General features: G+C 31.9%; 1 protein-coding gene across 9 annotated transcripts in view; it reads right to left on the reverse strand.

Moving 5' to 3' along the window:
- PCLO (piccolo presynaptic cytomatrix protein) overlaps positions 1-22,600 on the reverse strand; it is a 402,165-nt gene that overhangs the window by 139,589 nt on the left and 239,976 nt on the right. For all 9 annotated transcript variants that reach the window (XR_004032228.1, XM_030822013.1, XM_030822012.1 and 6 more), the window contains exons 7-9: positions 16,125-18,312; positions 10,375-10,511; positions 4,152-4,242 (exon numbers count right to left, since the gene is read on the reverse strand). Coding sequence is in view for 8 of the 9 variants with exons in the window: in XM_030822013.1 (XP_030677873.1) it covers positions 4,152-4,242; positions 10,375-10,511; positions 16,125-18,312 (2,416 nt within the window). In the remaining variant the exon portion in view is untranslated. The remainder of the gene's footprint in view (positions 1-4,151; positions 4,243-10,374; positions 10,512-16,124; positions 18,313-22,600) is intronic.

The following is a 22,600-nucleotide window of genomic DNA, read 5'->3' on the forward strand; positions in this document are numbered from 1 at the left end:
CGTATGTTTATTGGGGCACTATTCACAATAGCAAAGACTTGGAACCAACCCAAATGTCCAACAACGATAGACTGGATTAAGAAAATGTGGCACATATACACCATGGAATACTATGCAGCCATAAAAAATGATGAGTTCATGTCCTTTGTAGGGACAGGGATGAAACTGGAAATCATCATTCTCAGTAAACTATCACAAGGTCAAAAAACCAAACACCGCATGTTCTCACTCATAGGTGGGAATTGAACAATGAGAACACATGGACACAGGTAGGGGAACATCACACTCAGGGGACTGTTGTAGGGTGGGGGGAGGGGGAGGGATAGCATTAGGAGATACTCCTAATGCTAAATGAGGAGTTAATGGGTGCAGCACACCAACATGGCACATGGATACATATGTAACAAACCTGCACATTGTGCACATGTATCCTAAAACTTAAAGTACAATAATTAAAAAAAAACCAAGAAACATTCCAGTTTAAAAAAATGGTTAAAGCAAAAAAAAAATGCATCCACTATGAGTTATAGAAACAGTTTATTTTATGCTGCATATATTTTTTTTAATAAGGAGAAAAAAGTATATTTCCTTTTTGAAAAAACATTTCACTGCAGATATGGGTACAGCAGTGGCTTTCAAGCTTTTGGTTTGGGGAAACATATATCCTCTTTAATATTACTGAGTATCTCAAGGAGTTTTTCTTTATATATGTTACAGCTATGTATATTTTCCATATTATAAATTAAAATTGAGAATTAAAAATATTTATTAATGCATTTAAAATAATAAACTCATTCCATGTTAAAATAAATAATACTTTATTAAAAATAACTATTTTATAAGCAAAATTCATGAGAAGGGGAATGCTGTTTTAAATTTTTGTAAATCGGCTTAATTTGGACTTAATAGAAGGCAGCTGAATTTTCACAGCTACTTCTGTATCAAATCTCTTGTGAAGTCACACATTAAACAACCTCTGAAAAACTCTATTGTATATTCATAAAAGGATCAGCATGAAAAAGGCAAATTCTGCCTTTGCATTACTATTAAAATAGTCTTGACTTTGTGGACCCCCCCTGAAAGAATCTTTGAGATCATGAGGGTCCCACTGACATTTTGAGAACCACACAGGAGAATCGTAAAAACCAAACCAAACCAAACATTACTTCTGTCTTCTATTTTGAAATTATTTTTGTTTTCCTAAATACATTATTTTTCTTTTATTTGCCAGGTATGCTTGTTTTATATAACTTTTATAAACTATTTATAAAGTTAGAACTGTCTATTAAAATATTATAAAAGGTTCATAGTAGTTTTACTATCAATGGGTTTATGTAACCAAAATTAAAATTCACTAATGGCCATTTTCCACCATAAAAGAACAGGTATACTACATTTTATTCTTCACTACTTCCTTGCTTAAATCTTTGTCTTGTCTCACAAAGACAGCTAAATTATTAGTTTTGCTAGCTTTTTCCCTATTGATGAAGCTTTGGATACTGCTGTTTTACTGTGAACATGAAAAACAAACAGCAATTATACAATTTTATTATGGAAAATTTATATATATGGAAATATAAGATTATAATAAAATCCAATGTGGTTAATCTCCAAGCTCCAACAATCAACAAATTATGTTCAATTTTATTTTATCTACATCTCCAACATTCTCTACACTTAATTAATTTTGAAGTAAATTTCAGATATGATATCATTTAATCTGTAAATATTTTAGTGTGCATTTCCAAAAGATATACTCAGTGGTAATTATAGTTAATAACAATATATTGTATTATAGAAGAATGCTAAGACAGTTGTTATAATAACTCTAGCTAATTAACATAAGCATTAACTCATGTAGTTATCACTTTGTTTCATGAAACATATGTACTTGTATATATATTTCAAAACCTCATGATGTATATGATAAACACATACCATTTTATCAATTTTAAAAATACATAATCTCAATTAAAACACTAACATACAAAGGAAAGTATAGCTAACAATAAATCCTTAATATTACCAAATATTTAGTCAATCAAACTAGGCTTTTTGTTGAGCAGAAAATGACACAGACTAGCCAGGAGTGTAAATGTTCTTTGCCATCATTTCCCTGGCACTGGTTTAAAACTTCCAGATACTGTCAAAGATTGTAACTTCTGGTTCTAGCCTCATACGTAGATGTATTTAAAACAATTAAAAGTAGAAGTAGAATATAAAACGCAGATTGTTTTAAAAGACTTAATTTAGTATGGGATTATTTTTCCTAAGACATATGGAAAATATATTCAGTAGTAATCAATACAGGGTAACTATAACAAGGAAACCATTTTTAGTATTATTTTAGGTAGATATCAAAAGAAAAAGGGGAATTCAGAGAAAATATATAGTACATTACTAGCAAATTTATTGTCCAAAACAATAACCTTTTCTCTTTTTGTGAAATCTATATACAGCAGAAATTAAATTTATTTTTGAGACTAGAATACTTACTAAAGAGCTAGCATTTATTTTTGTAATTCTTACATTTTAAAACTTGTTTCTAGTTAAAGTAAAAGAATAACTAAAGAGTAGGAAAGATAAATAATAAGGTTGAAGGAATAATTCTTAATATAGCATAAAATAATACAGCTAGAAAACAGGCACATTGGCGTAGATTCTGATGATTTAGGAAAAAAATGATTTGAAGATTTCCGTTGTACATCATGAAAAAATAATTCTGGCATTGTTAGAAAATATTTTGTTGTTTTGCTTTATGAGCTGGAGGAAACTGAAATCTTTTTAAGCAAGTAATTACTTCCACAAAAAGAGTCCTTGGATTTTAAGATTCACCCTGGAATTTTCATCAGTACTTAAAATACAGTTTGAACAGCAATAAAACTACGAAAGTTTGAATTATCTGTCTCTGGCAGAAGAAAAGTTACCTATTCTTAAAAGGAAAACAACATTAGATTCCTAATCAATTCATTCTTTACGAAAACAAAGAAGAAATTTGCTCAAAGCAAAACCTGTTCCATGTCCACATGTTCCATTGTCTAAGATCTGCAAGGAACAATAGCACTTACACTAAAGAAATATCCTGTTTGTTATATCAGTGCTTAAGAAAGAAAACACAGTACATATACCATGTTAGATGTTATATGTATTGCCTATACATATACAATACATAAATTATATATATATTTGAATATTTTCTATTGATGCACATTGTCCATGATATTCAAAGAACATACTTGACTAAAAATATAGGTAATATTCATTTTTTGAAATTTCATTAACTTGGAAAAATTTATACTTCATCTCATTGATTTAAATATGGACTATTTAATTATAATATAAAAATTTCATGTATCTTTCAAAAAGCTTCCAAGTCATGAAAGGCAAAGGAAGATTGAGGACCTATCAGATTGGAGGAGATGCAGGAGTCAAACAATTAAATGCAATGTGGGATTCTGAATTGGATCCTGGACCAGAAAAAAAAAAAAATGGTGGGTTAGTGGAGAAACTCAACATTTGCATAAGGCTTATAGATATTTTAATATTATTATATATATGTTAATTTCCTGGGTTTGATCACTTTATTGGGATTAGAAGTTAACATTAGTAATGTTAGGCAAGGAGTGGGCAAAAGGAATGTCTGTATTATTTTTGGAAATCCAAAATTATTTCCAAATAAAAAATCCACCATTAGCTTTGGCTTATAAAGAACACAAACAAACAAAACCCTAGCATAAATTGACAGTGTTCAAGTTGAGTAGAAATAGGGGAATTTATTCCTTGAAGAATTCAAGACAGATTTTTAATTTCCTGTATAAGAATGTCTTATATTACCACAACCAGTGACCATATTTCTTAATACAGCAATAACTGCAGAGCATTGTAATACCATGTGCATTAAAACATATGGTTAATGAAAAGAATGATGCAAATATGTACTATTTAGTACCTCCTATTAATGATCATGTCATCAATGTCTTTTACGTTCAAATGTATATCCTTATTTTTTTACATTTCTCAAAACACAATTTTTGATATAAGAAGTGATGTTTTCGAAAATGTCATGAGTCATCTAAAATGAAATCCAAATGTCAGTACATATGTCAATCTGACATTAGAATAAAAAAATTAGATCATATGATTTGCTTTACCTGAAACTGTGTGATCCTTTGAGTCTCTTGTTATTTTTATCCTTGCATGAGGAAAGATGTAGTGCATAGTTTTCCCGTTCATCTGTATAATCTAAGACATACATGTAGTAAGGTAAAAAACCAACATTAAAGACACTTAAAGTGCAATGTACATAATTAGAATGGTTCATTTCAAAGCACATTGATTACATCAATGGAACATGGTAGGAGATTCTCACATGATGGCAATTTAAACATCTTACACTAACACTATATAATGATATTACTGGTTCTGAGTTCTTATGGTGTTCGCGTTTATAACCAATTGCTCTTGCAAAATAATTTGTTGCATTTGAAAAATTAATAAGTGCATGCAATAGGTTCTGAAGAATGTTTGTTACTACAGTAGTATGCAGTCAATATTGATGACCTCGGATATAGAATGTATTTGGAAAATTGCCAGCTGCTGATTTTGCTCTGGACAGTCTAGAAATGGAAAAGCATTTTTAATTTTCAGCAATTAAGTCGTGCCGGGGGAGAAAAAACAGAGAAGATCCCCTTACTTTGGCATCTCTGTCATCATAATCAGGATTACTTTACGTTTGTGTTTCTTGATTTATTGTGGCATTGTACTTCTGCTGAGCACATGTACTAGAAGTTTCATTGTAAACTAGGTGCAGAGACTAATTCTATATAAATAAAGACTTTGTTCACTTTAATACTTTTTAAAATTCAAAGCTTGCATTATTGATCGTGTTATGTCTCCTAGACATTCCTTAGGGTAGAAGAAGTAACACTTAAAGCTACTGGTGCAAATCTGTGATTTCAATTCTCATTATTGAGACTTGAATATGAGAATATTATAGACTGCATTATCTGTGTTTCCACCTGGTGAAATGAAGTTTCTGAAACAAAAGTAAATTAGCGAATGCAAACTTGTGCTTTATATTTCATGGAACTTTGCTTTCAAAAGAGATTTGTGAAATAATGAAAGACAGAAATAGTAAAATATTTATTCTTATCTATATTAACAGGATTTTATTTGTATGGAATTTTGTATGTATTGTCACAGGAAAATTTTTGACTTAAATTACAACCAAAATGAAGTTTAATATAGATAAAGATTTCATATTACCTATTTTAGAATATGTTTAAGAAGTGTGTTCCCAAAAGATAAAACAGAATTTAAAACTAAAGATGTATACATTTTGTGAAGATTCCTTAGAAAACTCTTGTGAACTTAATGTGTCCTAGTATTTCCAGCTGTAAAATTGTTAGAATTCTAGATATTAAAATTAAAACAGGTATTTAAAAAACTAAAGCTAAAATTATAGCCTTTAGCTTTTATTCTCTTTAGGAAAGAAAAAGCTTAAGCAGGCCTTAGATTAACATAAAATACTCCCTAAACAACAGCAGAATCCTGTTAAGTCCAGGAATATTATGTGAATTCTGCAGAGTAAAACAAAAATATTCTTTACTAAATTATAAAAATATTAGGGTAAGTAAAATAAGTCAATTCAGATAATTCATACCAATGCTAACTTTGTAAACCATTGAAAACCTTATTCATATTTGTAACAATTGCTTACATTTTTCTTTTTCACTCTCTTCCCTGCTGTTCACTCTTCTCTCTCCTGTCTCTCTTTTGTCTGTCTCTCAGTCTGCCTCTCACTCTTTCCTTTCTGTTACTTTTTGCCCTCCCCGCATCTTTTTCTCCTTCTTTCTTTCCTTCTTCTTCCTCTCTTCTTTTCTTAATATGCATTTAAAAATCTTTATTTTTTACTAAAAATAAAATCATATGCATTGAAAATTTTGTAACTGTTAGGTGTAACTGAACTTTGCTTTGGTACTGCAGATAATTCAGTAAAATTGGTGGATGTTACTTTGTTTTATTTCAATCTCTTCTAATCTCAGGTATTAGTTAATAATAATTACAAAAAGTTATTCTTCCCACTCGGTCAAAAATAAACTAAGAAAACACAATTTTGCCTTTTAGTATTCTTTCCAATTTTCAGACTGGGGAGATGTTGATGTAATCTCATAGTGGATCTATTACACAGTTTAGAAGAGTCATCATCAGGCTTCCTAATTTTTTCACCAGTTTTATCAAATAGCCACTATTACCTTTTATTTTATAGTAGAAGGAATGTTGAACATCTTAATTTTCTTGAATATTGCTTTCAGAACATCTCATACAATCTCCTATAGTTTCAGAGACCATCTACCCTGTCTGCAAGCAGCTTCATAAATCCACTTAAAAAATCAGCAACACAAAACTGCCATAATTATGATCAATATGACCAAAAGTCTATCTGTCTTCCATGTATGAATCAGATGTACAAGCTGGTCGAAGCTAAGCTTTTTAGTAACCACAGAGGGTGAATGTTGAGAGAGTCCTGTAGCAGATGGGGTTACGGGTAGGTGTTGCTACCGCCAAATATGAGTAGGCACAAAGCCAAGGGGCAGAATTGATGTCAAGTGGTGCTACATTCCTCTCCCCAAGGGGATGGTCTCTGTTATCATTGTCTTTTGGTGATTCCTCATTGATAGAATTATTGCCTATAGGCCTCCCAGAAAGAGGGCTGTTCTTTCCTACCTACAAATATTTCAAAAAGAGTTATTTTCATGAATCTAGCCTGTATATATAAACAGCATGTTAACAAAAAGGGAATGAATTGAGCCCTTTGCTTCACACACGAAAGACAGATAGCCTTCATGCCCTTTTTGTTAACATACTGTGTATTCATACAGACATTCATCCATTCCCTCACTTAAATACTACACATTCTAGATGCAGGAGACAGAGTGCCCTGCTGGGTTCCTAGCACTGTATACATATATAACATGGTAGCTGGAATAGAGAGCTGCTGCTCTCAAGAAGCTCACAGCCCAGGACATAATACATGGGGCACTATTGGAGCACAAAGGAAGAACACTTACCCCAGATTTCTGGGGAAGTGGGGGTGGTAGTGTCAGGGGAGTCTTCTTGCATCATGGGGCATGTACATGGACACTTGGGTGATGATTAGGGTTTGCCAAGGGATGAGTAGAGGAAAAGTGTCCAAGGAGAGAAAACAGAACATTCAAATTCCTAGATTCAAGAGAAAGAGTGGCTCTTTCATGGGAGCTTAATGTACCTCAATGCAGCAGTTGCGTAGGAATTGCAGATGATGTGAGCATAAGTACAGAAAGTGAAGGGATTTTATAATAGTCAAGAAGTGTTGACCTTTACAACCACCTTGTGAAAGGTATTAGCATTATTTATAGAGCAAGTGACTAAAGTAAAATTTTAAAAATAAGAGATTAGCTTATCTGTGCAATTCACAAAGCAGTGCTGAATTTCTACCGAAGAAGGCAGAGGTTAAGCATATAGACAGACAGACAGATAGATAGATAGATAGACAGATAGATAGATAGACAGATACACACACACATACACACACATATATAAGTATACATATATATTTGAAATGAAACAATTATGGATTTTAAGATTTGGTTTATTTTTATAATTAATATGATTGTGTGTCTAATAAAAAATTTTCAGAAATATTCTTCTATCCCTCTAATGTTTGTTTTATGTAAACTAGTTTTAAAAGCAGATAAATTAGTGTTTGCATTAGTATTATTGGCTTTATTACTTTTGCCTCCAAAGCATTTTATGAGTTCTTGTTATGCATGTTTTCAAATAAAAGCATCTGAGTTTATTAGTACCAAGAGCTCAATATTAGCTTTTTATGATTAGAGATGCAAATAAGCTAATAACATGAGAATGCCATTTTGTAATTCTCCAAGCCAAAATATAGTTATGATGAGTTAAAGAGGGAGACAGTGTTTGAAGATAAATATTAATGCAAAAAGCATGAATTTTGAATTTTATATAATTCAAGCTTTGAATTTCATGTAACTAAAATGTATGTTATAGTAGAATCTGTTTAGAAAAAAATGATAAAGGAAAACAAATTATTGTCACAAAAGTGAGCACACTTGTTACTTATTTGGGCAAGGGAGTGGTTATGATCTGGAAGGGACATACAGGGGTTTCGGGGACAGGAAATGTTCCTTTTTTTGGCCTGTGTGGCTGTTTTATGGCTGTTCACTTTTAACTAGCTTATAACTTTGCATAGTTGCAGTTTTAATAGTACATATATAGTGTTTTTGTTTGTATGTTAGATATGAAAATGTCAAATATTATACAAATGTAAAAAATTACTTTTAGCAAGAATATACACATTATTATATTCACCTAACAAGAATCCTTATGTTTCTACTTGAGCAGACATAGCAAGAAATTTATTAAATGATTCTTAAAAATACCTTCTCTGCTTAATTTTGACATTATATTGGTCTATAATTATATATTATTTAAACCATTATTACTATGTACTCAGTAGACCAAAATCATAAATCTGTGTATGTTAGTAACATAAAATTAGAAACAAGAATGTCCTTAAAGATATGAATATTTCATTTACATATTTTTGGGCTGGACACATTACTTTAAATATATCCTCAAAGAATATTAGTTTGATAAATTAGGTGGAAAGACTATTCTCAGTGCCCATGGAAATAGTGTTGATAATAAATATTCCTGTTTGTTAATTACTAAACAAGCTGCCCTGTTTATTATATAGTTTATCTTACTATGATTTCGTTAAAGTATCTGTGTTTTCTTTGACTGGATCTAGGTTTGTGGGAAACACTAAACTTCAGAGAAACAAATGAGATGCGGAAGATATAACAAGTATTCCATTTTAGAGAGATTCATATAATAAACACATTTAAGGAAGTTATTGTTAACTGACAAATTTATTATCTTAGTAATTGTAGATAAAAGGAGGTAAATTTAATATTTTAAATGTGCAGAATAATTTTATTAATTTTCTTACTTTCTAGCCAGATCTATTTGATGAGAGTTGAAACACAACCACAAATACAATTTTAATAGCAAGACAAGCTAATGAAAGCATAATTCAATACAGGCTGATATGTAAACATGAAGTAAAAAAATGGAATTATATTGACATTTTAATGGAGGTAAATATAAGCCTAAACAAAATATGTATTAAATATATGAAAAACTAAAGATAGAAATTTATAGTAGAGAAGAATTCTAATAATTCTAGAAAATACGATAGCATATAGAAAAACAGAACAAAATTCTAAGAAAAAATTCTGTTTAATAGATAGAAATTTGTCTATGAAAACTTAAATTGCTTAGAAAGAAATCAAATCTAAGTATAGACAATGTATTTAAACAGTACTTATAAATGTCAAAGCCTTGTTTTCTTTTATACCTTAATATGACAAACACTGAATTATAGTAAGTCTATATGGATCTTCTCAGTTGTTCAAAATATGGTTGTTTTCCACTTCAATTAATCACTAAATAGGATGATTTAGGAGTTAATGTAAATAAAATAAGTCAACTATTTATTTTGGATATTTTAATAATCATAATGAGTACAAAACCTGCAATATCTGATCTGCTAAGGCAATTGATTAAAGGCCACTTGGCTTACCTGAAGACTCTCCTTCAATTCACTCAACTCTTAGTCTCGTAGGTGTATTTCAAAATTCAATTCAAACATCACCTCATTTGCTCAAAAGTGAGTGAGATCATGAATTTTGGTATCATATTTATTTAATTGTGAAATTTACCTCTAAGTTTCAATTTCTTCATCTATAAGAATACACTGATTAGTAATATCTACTTTATGTGAGTTGGTCTGTACATAAAATTCAAAAATACATAACAAAGCAACTAACATTTCCATATAATAGATCCATTAAAGTATCAGCTTCCTTTCTCCCCCAGGTTAAGTGTTCTTCCTATCCCAGCCCACTTGGTTTTGCCATGCTCTCACTTGCTTTTAGCATCTGAACATATTGTTATTGGAAAGCACTGAAAATTACCCAAATCTATTTCACCCAATCGCTTGTAAGCTCTCAGAGCTCCATGTATTCTCCTTGTATAGCTTGCTAGATATGTTACACAAACTTAATAATGATCTGCTGGAGGAATGAATCACTTAAATTGGTAGAAGTATCACAGCTACACTCCAATTTCAGTCAGTCATAGCTGATGAAGCGAGCTGTGTTACTCCTTTACGTTTTTGGAAAAAATCATTTGTGAAATTAATAGACAAATATCGCATTCCTTTTAGGACAATTAAGACCATTCTAGGGTAGAATTGAGTCTTTTTTGATAAATCTAAAAGAAATTGCTAAATATAGCACTTACTTGCTCTTGATGTTGACTGAGTGGTCTAGAGTGGACCAATCTTTCCGGCAGTTTTCGGTCCAGACCATGTCCATTTTCCAAACGAGACTCCCTGGGTTTATCAAACCAATCTGTTTCCTCACGACGCAGATGATAGGCTTTGGACACCAAGGAAACATCATACATTGCAACGGCAAGTAATACAGATGATTGAGGGCAGCAGATGTTCTGTAGTACTAGCATGCACTAGGCTTGTTAACCATACATGCATTTCAAACACATCTACCACTGGGACTAGAAAAATTATTTTTGTTATTATGCCAAAAATCAAATTATGTCAAAAATTTTAAACCATAGAATAGCCTAGAAAAAAATGACGCACACAGATGTTCACAATCTCAGAGCAAAACAAAACAAAATCAAATTTTAAATCAGGTGAAAAAAGAAATTTAGATAGTGATAAAATAAATAAATGAACAAGTGATCATTCTTCAAAAGGATCATCCTATTTAACTTCAGCCCATCAGTTCCCACATCCACACATTCTCTCCCATACTCTCCCCACAACCCACTAGTAAATTTTTTTTTAAGACAGGCCGATGGGTGCAGCAAACCACCATGGCACGTGTATACCTATGTAACAAACCTGCACATTCTGCACATGTATCCCAGAACTTAAGGTATAATAAAAAATTTAAAACAAAAAGTATTCCTTGTGTATGGAAGTTTCTGTCACTTTCCCACTATTACATCAACCCAGTGCTAATAGGTTGTTGCTGGCTTTAACATTATTTTTTGAAAATAAGGCATTTCTATGACATTCACAATGAACAAAAACATTTGTTTCTAAGAGAATTCCTGTGTTATTGTTAGGAACATGTGTGCCATGACTACTTAGTAGCCTAATATTAAAAATACCTCTATTATAATTGTTAAATAAAAATAAAATGATTTTTTTTAAGAGAAGCACTGATTTAGAAAATAGATTGAAGACTTGGTTGCCTGCTTTTTATACTCACACCGTGACAAAATTTCACAGCATACTTTTTTGAAAATGCAACTATATTTAAGGTACACAATTATTATTTTAAATTTCATTCATTAGTATCTCATAGGTCTTTTCAAGATATTCTATAATGACTGAACCTCTTATTTTCCCTAATATATAGAATTTGCCTTTTAACAAATTGTTTTATTCTTTGTAAAAGACTCTCTAATTAGCAGTCTCTGGAAATACTTTGTTGCTTCCTGCTTCCTAAACAGTAGAAGGAACGATGCTTCTCAAGTGTTTATCCTTTAAAGATTTGTTGATAATGTTGTCAACCTCCACTTTCTTGAAACTCCAGCTTCTAGAACGCCATACAATAGTTTTATTTTTCTATCTACACTCCTCACTATCATCTCTTCCATAACCTCCTCCCAACATTTTCCCCTAGGCCATTTCCATCATTTCATCGCTGCCGGGGATGGCAAACCCACAGCATATGTACCACTACTCACCTCTATACCTCCTGTGGTCAACACTGCTACTTAACCACAGCATTTTCCTCCCATAATACAAAACGAGCAATGATGTGTCATGGGTTAATCAGTCTTAGATTTGAGAAAATACATTAATACATATCTGTTTCATGATTGCATATGTACTTGACTGATCTCACCTATTCTAAGCTGCTTAAAGGCAAGGCTCATATTGTCTTTTTTTCCCCCTCCCTCAATACTAAAATCAATGCCCTGCACAAGGCAAAACATCCAATAAATATTGGAATGAATGAAGCATAGAATAATTAGTCATCAACTAGAAAAAGTAAACATCCTAATTATGATAAACACGTTTAAAAATAAACATTAATTTGTCCTTTGAACCTCACTGATGCAGATATTTTTCACAATCTGCTCAATAATTATGGTTTTCCAGTCTTAATTTGAAACCAAGTGACTGAACTTACCAAGAAATTTAGTGTAATAGACATTTGACAAGTAAATACAAAACAAATTCATTATTTAATCATTAGTCTCTTAAAATCTATTAGATTATTCCCGATGACACTGACACTACTTTTGTCTTACTTCTTACAGGATTTTATTATAGATTTCTCATGAAAATAGAACAATAATTTATACTGATTTTAATAAATTAATATCCTTTATGATGTAGTACATGATTTCATTTGGATATATAACTTTCTTAATTGAATTTTAAATATAATTCTTTGAAACGTGTGTTTTGTTTGGCTGTGTCTATAGAAATAAAGTAGAAGTTCAACCTGACCCAAATTCTGTCAATTTATTACCAATAATTCTGATTATGTATTTTGATTTTCTGTTATTTTTTATAATAACCCTATGTGTAACTGAATAAGGATGACTATCACCCTTTGCATAGGAATTTATAATCAACCAAGAGCAAGCAGATTAAATGAATCTGCTTTTGTATTGAATTTTATTTTCATTATTTAGAACCAGTTGTACATAAATGTTAATTGTTTATAACTGTCTTATCTTTCATGGTAAAATCTCAGTGAAAAAGTAAATTTTATAACAAAAAAATTCTGAATTAGTTCAAATCATTTGAAGGAGATTACCAATTTTTTTTTAAACTTGACAATATTTTCTTGAATTCCTAAAAGTGAAATACAAATAAGTTATTTCTGGATCTAGTATTGTCTGCAGGCTACAGTTACATAAACAGTTTAATTCTTCTCAGTATCAAATATTGGTCAAATATATATACTTTTAAAAAGGCTGTATATATCGGAGGACATGAGATGAAGTACATTTTTTTTTTTTTTTTTGAGACGAAGTCTCACTCTGTCGCCAGGCTGGACTGCAGTGGCGCGATCTCAACTGACTGCAACCTCCACCTTCCAGGTTCAAACGATTCTCCTGCCTCAGGCTCCCAAATAGCTGGGACTACAGACGTGCGCCACCACGCCCAGCTAAGTTTTGTATTTTTAGTAGAGATGGGGTTTCACCATGTTGGCTAGGATGGTCTCGATCTCCTGACATCGTGATCCACCTGCCTCAGCCTCCCAAAGTGCTGGGATTACAGGCGTGAGCCACCACGTCTGGCATGTTTCTAGCTTGCTTCAAGCTAAAAATATTAATAAATATTAAGCAATATAAACTATGTCTATATTGATTTTTCCTCAAGAAAGATATTTCAACATCAACAAATCTTTTAGAATATATCTAATGACTGTCTTATATCCTATAACTTATACAGTTTAATTGAATTTGGAAAAGCATACAACAAATAATTTGAAAGCAATTAAATTTGTTTTGTTCACGGGATACTAAATAACCTGTAGAATGTTATACTATTCAAAGTTATCTTAGTACATTCAAATATAGATAGAGCATATATTTGCTAAAAATCTGTTAAAAATTCCTAATACTTCATGAGTTAATAAATGTCAGGAATTATTGATTGGAAAAAAGTAGTTTCTTCTATTTTTTTAAATACTGAAGGAATTCAAGATTTCAAATGAAAAGTACACCATTACTCATTAGAAGAAAAATAGCATGCTTATGTGATACATAAACAAAGAAAATATGTAACATTTTACTACATACATCATTTAGAAGTAATCACTACAATTCACACACATACCATTACATATGTAATTCATATATAATTGTTATAGTTTTCCTGCCCAAATTTATATCAACATAATCTTTATGAATAATTTCCTTGTCTGCTTAATTTTAAAATATATTTTAGTTTAATTTCATTTAAATTTTAATTGCCTCACTTCTTTGGTATCATCTTTACACAATTCATAATTTTATATGCTGCATGGTATCTCATCCTCTATTTTATCAAAACAATTTTTTTCACACAGTCTTTGATGATTATGACCTATACATCATTCAAACATATAAAAGCAAAATAGAACATTCTGTTATTTTTATATGGCTGCATATAAGTAAGTGCCACATATTGGGATATATAGCAACATATAAATATCTGGCAGCATGTTGACAAAATATCTATGATGATAAATCAAACTCTCTTTAGATATATGTTCATCATGTACACACAATCTTAAGGCATTTCGTTATGCCATTGACCCTCTAGGGTTTTTGTTTTATTTTGTTATTTTATAGACACGACTATTGAATAATCTCTTTACTCTTCTGCAATTGTCATTTTCTACGTATAAAATGTTTATAAAATGTGGATTGTAAAGAGGAAATGTTAAAGACTGTTCCCACATAATATCACAATTCTTACAATGTACATTTATTCAAATAATCATCTAAATAAAAAACCCACAAATTGAGTATTTTATTCAATTAACTAATTGTCAATAAAAATGGTCAATCCAATAGCCTGTAGAGACGAAAACAAATCAGAAAATGACTAATCTATTGGAATTTCACAAACAAAAGCAGTTTGTCCTCCTTCAGATACAGTGATTATTTTAGTTCAATAAAAATTCTATTAAAATCCAGATTTGAATTCCTAAACTCCTATTCATCTAGACAAAGATGTAGGAAAAAATCCTTTTCACAAAAATGTGTATTTTCCTGTGAGTCCTCAAGAAAGATGTTATGTTTGAAAGGGGAGATGTTCATGTTAGCTTAGTTCTTTGGAGTCTGTAAAGGAAGGAAATAATAATGCTTTTATTTGATCAAAAATATTTTATTTCCAGAACTCCATCTACATCTACATTCAAATGTAAACCAAAGGAGGTGGAAAAAAAAGGACCAAGAGTCAAGGGTCATGAATCCTCTTGGTATGGGCTAGGCTCTTCACGCCTTTGTATCATTCCTCCCTTATCTTCAATATTAGACTTGGACTAGATAATTTTCAAAAATGTTTATGGTTGTATATCTTTAAACACAAAGCTACTTTAAATCAGTTTTTAGTTAAGTATTTACTTGTTCAACACGGAAAACTAGCAAGTCAATTTAGGGCAAAAACATGGGATGATACAAAAAACAAACCCAAGAAACCAAAGGAAAAGGCTAAATGGGCAGATCAGGAAGGCTTGAACTCTAAATTTTAAACTAAAATCACAAAATAAGGTTACAAGGTTTCAATTTTAAAGAATACCTCATACATACTAACACAATTCTTTATTTTCATGTCTTATTTAGTACTAAACTTTCTAGCATATAATGCAAAATTACAAATTTGTAAATAATAGTATTCATAATGAGAGAGAAAGATAAAACAGAAATCTTTTATTTAAGGAAAATAACAAAATTCTATATTATACTAACATCAAGAACTTATCCAAAAGTTCTCAAAAATAGAAAATCTTCTGAACTAATGAACACTGATCTCATACAGATGCCATAAATGATTTTCTATTACAAAGTCTATCAGAATAGTATTTCATGGCTCTAAACTTTAATAATTTCAGAAACTGAAAGAAACTGACCAATAACTTTTAAAATGTATTTTTAAAAATGAAAGAAACATACAATGAAAAACTTTTCAACTATGGATTTATAGGATGACCATATTTTATTGACAGAATTATTTGATAATGGTTTTAGAAAAACAGACACCAAACAAATCAAGCAAACAATCAAGAAACAGAACAATAAAGGAATAAAGTAAAACTAAATAAAGAAAAGCATGCTACAGAATCTATACACATGATAAAATTTCCATTTACAAGAAATAAAATTGAAGTAAACATGCAAAAGACACACCAGGAAAAGTAGGATACATCTCTGGAGAAGGGAAATTAAACATGCAGAAAAATAAGAGTTTGAGTTTTGAGAGTAACAGGGTAGTTTGAGGCCCAATTTACCTTCACTGTCTGACATGGCATGTTGGAAGTCATCCATGATGAATGCTATGTCACGGTCATAGCCTCGAGTCCGTGATTCTTCCCTCATGTGTTGCTGAACTTCAGGCAATGAGTGGCTTGATCCAAACTGATCCCTAGTGTCTGCAGATATTGGTGGCAGGGGTCCAGCTGCAGCCCTGGCCATTCCCATTGGCTGGCCAACAGGACTGAGTGGGCTTTCTTCCTCAGAATTCTGGGCCACAATTGGTATTCTTCCTCTACTTTGACTAATGGGCAAACTGGTCGGCTTAGTTCTGGCAGAGGATGATGCATGACTAAAGGAAACATCTAGAGCTTCAGCCTCTTGAGCTTTCAGTCTTAGGGAAGAGCTAGAAGAATCCCTTTTAATTGATAAATCAAGCCCATAGACAGAGGAAGGTCTGGAGGAAGGTCTGGACCTGCTGCCACTACTGTATGGCTTATCTGCTTCATCCTGCAGAGCTGAGCGTATGGTATTTCCTAATGTGCCCAGTCCTGTGCCAAGAGAGGATCCCATAAATTTTTGTTGGTCTGTAATATTTTTTCGGAGGCCAAAAGTGATGTCATCTTGAAGAAGCCTTGCCCTGGAGGAAATGCCACCAATAGATGAAGTGCTTGAAGTCATATAGCTTGAATAATCAGGTTCAAGGTCTCTACTTTCTTGAATAGGTGAAAATTTTGACATTTTGGGGTCAATTAGTGATTTCTTATGCTTTGACTGCTTTTGATAAAGTATGGCTGCTGGCAGTTGTTTTGCTGCTTGTTTTTCAAGTGTGAGTCTACTGATGCTATACTTCTCAGATTTTGGAAAATGTCTATAGCTAGTATCAGCATGGTAATAATGAGAAAGACCAGCAAGGTGATCTAAGCTCTCTGTCCCTCTACGAAATTCCTGTTTAATCTGATGTTTCAGAAGCTTTAACTCATAAGGATCCTCCATTGGGTCTTCCTCCGCCTTCACATAACTATGCAATCTAGAGGAAGACTGTAAAGGTGCTAGGAAATCTGTCACTTCTTGAGACCGGCGTGTCTCAGTGGTTCGAAGGAGACGGTCTGTTTTTGACAGATCCTTTTCATGAAGGCTAAATGCGGTGCTTAATGCCGCTGTTCCTTTGGTGATCTCTCCAATGTCGTCAATTAGGACATAATTTCGTGGAGTATGGTGATCAATATCTGCATAGAAAGAATCTGCAGATATGCTTGATATTGGACTGCTTGCCATGCTACTTCTTTCCTCCAAACCTATTCTCAAGTCTAAACTATTGTACTTACTACCAAGATGGGAAACAGCATATGTGTTATCAGTAGAAACAGGTGCTATCATAAGGGGTTGGTTGCGAATCACTTCATAGTTTGAGGTTATCTTGGGTTCCAAATATAATGTAGTTTGCCGTGGCTTCTGTTGTATCACCATCATCTGTGAAGGTAACTGATAAGAAGGCTGTGGGGTTGGTGTAGGTTGAGCTTGAGGTGTGAAGGACATTGTTGCCACAGCTTGGAATGTTGGCTGAGTCTGATAAGGTGAAACTTGCTGATGGTACAAAGTTTGTTGCTCAAAATGAGACTGTTGGGTGTATGAGGTGGGTGCTTGGGTAGGAAGAGCAGGGGAAGAGTACTGGTATTGTGTGTAAGGACTTGTCGGAGGAACTAGTTGAGATTCTGTTTGGGTTTGTGGTGGTATAAACTGGCTGAATTCAGTTTGGGGAGCAGTTCTTGGTCGCTCAATGCCATGCTGACTTTCTATTCGGGTTGGTCTTGTGCTACTCACTTCACTGTCAGACATGTAATCACGATCCTCCGCTACTCCCTGGAGGTAGGCTCGTTCTCTCTTTTCTCTCTCCTTTAATAGTGCCTCTTTCCTCCTGTTAATTCCCATTTCCAGGTATCGTAGCTTGGCATCAATCTCCTTTTCTTCTTCATCAAGCTCTGCTTGTTTCTTTCTAAGTTTTGCAGACTCCCTTTCCACAAGATCAAGCTCTCTGTCTATGTCCTGGAGAATCTTGGCTCGTGCCATTGTGTTGGTTCTGCAGATCCTTCTCCTGGAAACGGTGCCCATTGTGCTGAATGTGGATTGAGTTCCTGTGGAAATCTCCTCAGGAGGTGGATTTGGCAGAGTTCTTTTAACTTTTTTCTGGGTTCCAGAGGATGTCATCGTTTGAGAACCTTTAGTCTATAATCAAGTAAACAAAATATAGTACTTTATTATAAAGAAAAATAAAATAAAAACCAAATCAACTTCCAAGAATTATATTTAATAAAAATGATTTCATGTATGATTTTGCTATCACAGCATGATAAAATAAAATATATGGATATAATTTCAAGTATTGGTCACAAATACAATTAACTGAAAAATAATTTTTTAAATAAATTGGTTAATTATAACTCCTATAACATTAGCAGTTATAAAAACTCATTTTTCATCTACATTTAATATACATAAGATTATTTACTTAATCTATTTCCAGAGTGTTTTATTAATCATCTAAAATTTAAATTACATTTGTTGAAGATGTTCATTTACTATGTAAATGAGCCTATCTTCTCATTCCTACTTTTGCCCCCTGGAGTGGCTGTCATTCCTATTTTATAAATTACATCTTCAAATTATCTAATGTCTTTTTTTTCTTAAAAAAGGGATAATCTGGACTAATTTTCTATTTAATATTTCAAGATTTTCATGACTATTTGGTTTTCTTTGACTTTATTATCCTGCAGTATAGTTTCTTTTTAATGCTCTAGTAACTTCCATATGAAGCAAAAAGAACTGACCAATAAAAATCCATTGGGACCTTTTAAAAAATCAGATAAAAGTATAAGGTCGGTGAGTTTTCAGATATTTTTCATTTCATTTGGCTAATTTGTCATAAACTTGCTTTCTAAGAATTGAAGGTCTTAAGAATCACACAATTTTAGAATATCAAAAGACATGACAGATTACTTTGAGCACTTATAGTTAAAATAAACTGATGTACTCCAAGCTACCTAAGTATTCAGTGGCACATTTACAACTAGATCTCAAGTCTTCTGCTTTCAAGTTCCATATTCTTTACAAGATGCTTTCTTTTCTTTTCTATTATAATCCAAATACATTAATTTTCCAATTTTCCCCCAGTCACCAAATATTGAGGGTAGAAAATAGAAAAAATAAGAGTCTATAAATATTGTACCTGAAAATTGTGCCTTATTAATTAGATCACCTTTTTCCAAGACTCTGTACTTTCATTGCCTTTTTATTATTTCCAAATTTATTTCTTTGATAATTTTTGTTTGTTTTCTGTTATCATATTTCTGCTCCCTTCATGTAACTCCACTAGTTGTTCCCTTAATAGACATCATAATATGAAACAAAATCCTAAAGGTTTATTGAAGTTTATATGTTTCTAAAATTTAAAATATTTGGATGGAAATGAATAAATGTTATGAATCTTTGAAATAAGGTAAAGTGACTTTGGTGTAGTAGTTTGTTTTTCCTCATAGAGCGATCCCAACGTATATGGGGTACTGAAGTCCCCAAGGCAGCTGTTTGACATGTCATTTATTTCTTCCTACTCATCCTCAATTCTTTTCATTTTATAAAATACTCACAATTAATCACAGAATTGTTATAAAAATCAAGTGAGACAACTATGTAAAATACTTACTACACATTACAGGCACTCATTAAATATCAATTCCTTTAAAAATCTCTATATTTCTATAGAAAACTATGGTTTCTTGATTAACCCACATTCTAGATCTTTACATTTTTTTTCACTTGTAAAAAAGTACACATGAAACATGTTGAATATCGATAGGCCATAATTAAATGGTAATAAAATAAAAATTAAGATCCTACAATAATTTTCTTGATACTAAAAATATTAACATAGATACGTCATGTTTTTAAAAAAGTTGTTCCACAAAAACATCTTCAGTCCTCTGATTATAATGTTGTTCAACAGGAGGCTGAAAACTACATACTATTTGTTTTTCTTAATATGCATGTGGTAGATCTGGCATATGCATAAGAATTTGAAAATTTAACATGTTTACCTTTTCTACATGATTATGATTATGAAGTGGTTTGACAAAAGGGTGTTTGTGTTACTCAAGACTGTGATGACTAACAAAGATGCAATAAAAAGAGGAGAATATGAAATGAAAAATATGACCAATATTTTATTCTAATGTTTGGTCACTACCAGAAATTTTAAATATAACCACTGATAACATTTTCATAGTCCAAAGAACTTAATAATGGTTGAAAATTCAAGTCCCTAAGAAGCCCAGCTTAGAAGCTATATTTGAACTTGGAAGTCACTTCTTTTCAAAATGCACATTACAAATAGTTATATATTGTACATATGTGTAAGGTAGGCTTACACTTCTTGTGTTTAGGTGAGAAAAAAGAGAGGAAATACTGACCAATCACTATACTTGTCATATGCTCTTATGTGTTGATGGGTGCCCCAAACCACCATGGCACGTGTATACCTAAGTAACAAACCTGCACATTCTGCACATGTATCCCAGAACTTAAAAGTATAATTTTTAAAAAGAGAAAAAAATATAGGTCACGTCAGGAAAGTTCTACTGGGAATGAAAATGGAGGAGTACTTGACTATGGAAGAGGCTATAACCCAATTGCCTGCAGGAGCCAGAAGGTAATGGAGTGAATGTGTTGACCTGGGAATTTAAGTTCCCTCTGTCAAGGCTGGCTCCAGAATATTGCTGCCATGAAGAAATAGAGACCCAGTGTGGTGAGATCTGTTTCATTCAAGAAAATCCATATTTTAAAATTTTGGTCTCTATTTTAAATGGTTTTAAAACATAGTTTAGCTCAAAGAAACCAAGGCTTTAACTGCATTGACAGGTTGAAATAAATCTTTGTTCTAAAGCTAAAGAAGATTGGATGCCCACTGAGAAACCATTAGAGGGTCAAACAGCATTAATGGCTAGTTGAGAGAAAGCAATAGATTTTAAACAATGAAGGAGGATGTGGGAAGAATACAAGGGCCCTAAAGAAAAACTTCAGTCCTTTATTAGAGTTTTCTGCCATCTTTTGGTTAAATTGTAAATATGATCATTGATGAATTTTCCTCCACAGCATAAATTTTCTTTTAGATTTTCCCTAAAATACATAATTATTCAATTTACTTAGACAGATATTTATTAAATGTCTCCTCTCTTCAAAGCACTTTGCTAGGCACACTTATACAAAGAGGATCTGAACTATAGAACCATTAGAACCCCACAGATTTAAATTTAAGCCTGTGTGTGAGGGGTGTATACTATGTTTTAGGACTGGTTAGTATCACTTAAGAGGGCAGACAGAAATACAATAAAGAACTCGAAGTAATGTCTTATCAACTTATAATGCAAAAAGAACTGACTCCGACAAAGACAATAAAAACTTCTCAACTAGGTATTTAATTCTAATTTAAAAAAACCTCTCAACTAGGTATTTAATTCTAATTAAATCAATATAACATAAAATAAGAGTTCAGAACTCCAAATACAGAGATAAAAGCAATACAATATAATTTATTTTAAAAAGATCAAAATTGCACAAAGAAAGTTTATTATGATTAAAGATGACGTAGCTGGAAGCCATGACTAAAAATGGCAAGACACTCTAGAAAAAAACTTGTTGTTTACTATGGTTTTCTGTGTTGACCAGCTCTTAAAAGTTGTTTTCAGATAGACCTGGTGCCTTTAATCTAGAAAAAAAAATTGTACTAAATATACTGGATATATAAATTTAAAATATTTTAAAATAGCTGTGAAAATAGACAAAGAGAAAGGAACAAAAAGCCCTAATAATAGAATAAAGGTTTAAGAAAGACTGGAAAAAAATCACTAACTGCAGATTGCAACATCAGTGAGGTAATCATGCTAACAAGCAAATAACCTTCAGGATAAGGTTTGCTGTCCAAAGTAATTTTAAAGAACATTTTCCTTAGGAAAGTTAATTTATATAATGCAATTTATACCATTTCTATACGGCAAAGGAAAGGAAAATTTGCTTGTTTTGGAGTGTCAGGAATATTAATGAAAATAATAAGTAAAGTACGTAGCCACACTATCCTAAGTAACTTAAATATATGTATGTGCATTAATTCATTGTCAGAATTCTCTGAGCTCAACATGAGGATGAGAAAAGAAAGATCTGTAGTTTTTTTAAATATTGAAAAACTAAAAATACACAAAAGCTATTGTTTAAAGTCCTAGATGCTAGACCAAAATTATTCATCCAGTATTATATATAATACAAAAACATTCAATTTATTGATGTATTCAAATAGTTGTTAAGTATAATTCTATAATGCATTGCTCTAGATGCTAAAGGCATAGATACAAGAGACACTAGATGGAAGAAACCTACACTTTGCCCACAAATAACTAATAAATTATGAATATTTTTGGGAAATTGTTGTTTGAAGAAACTACCTCACCATACTGCCCAAAGCAATGTA

Source organism: Nomascus leucogenys, chromosome 11, assembly GCF_006542625.1.
Source record: "Nomascus leucogenys isolate Asia chromosome 11, Asia_NLE_v1, whole genome shotgun sequence".
Taxonomy (NCBI): Eukaryota; Metazoa; Chordata; class Mammalia; order Primates; family Hylobatidae; genus Nomascus; species Nomascus leucogenys.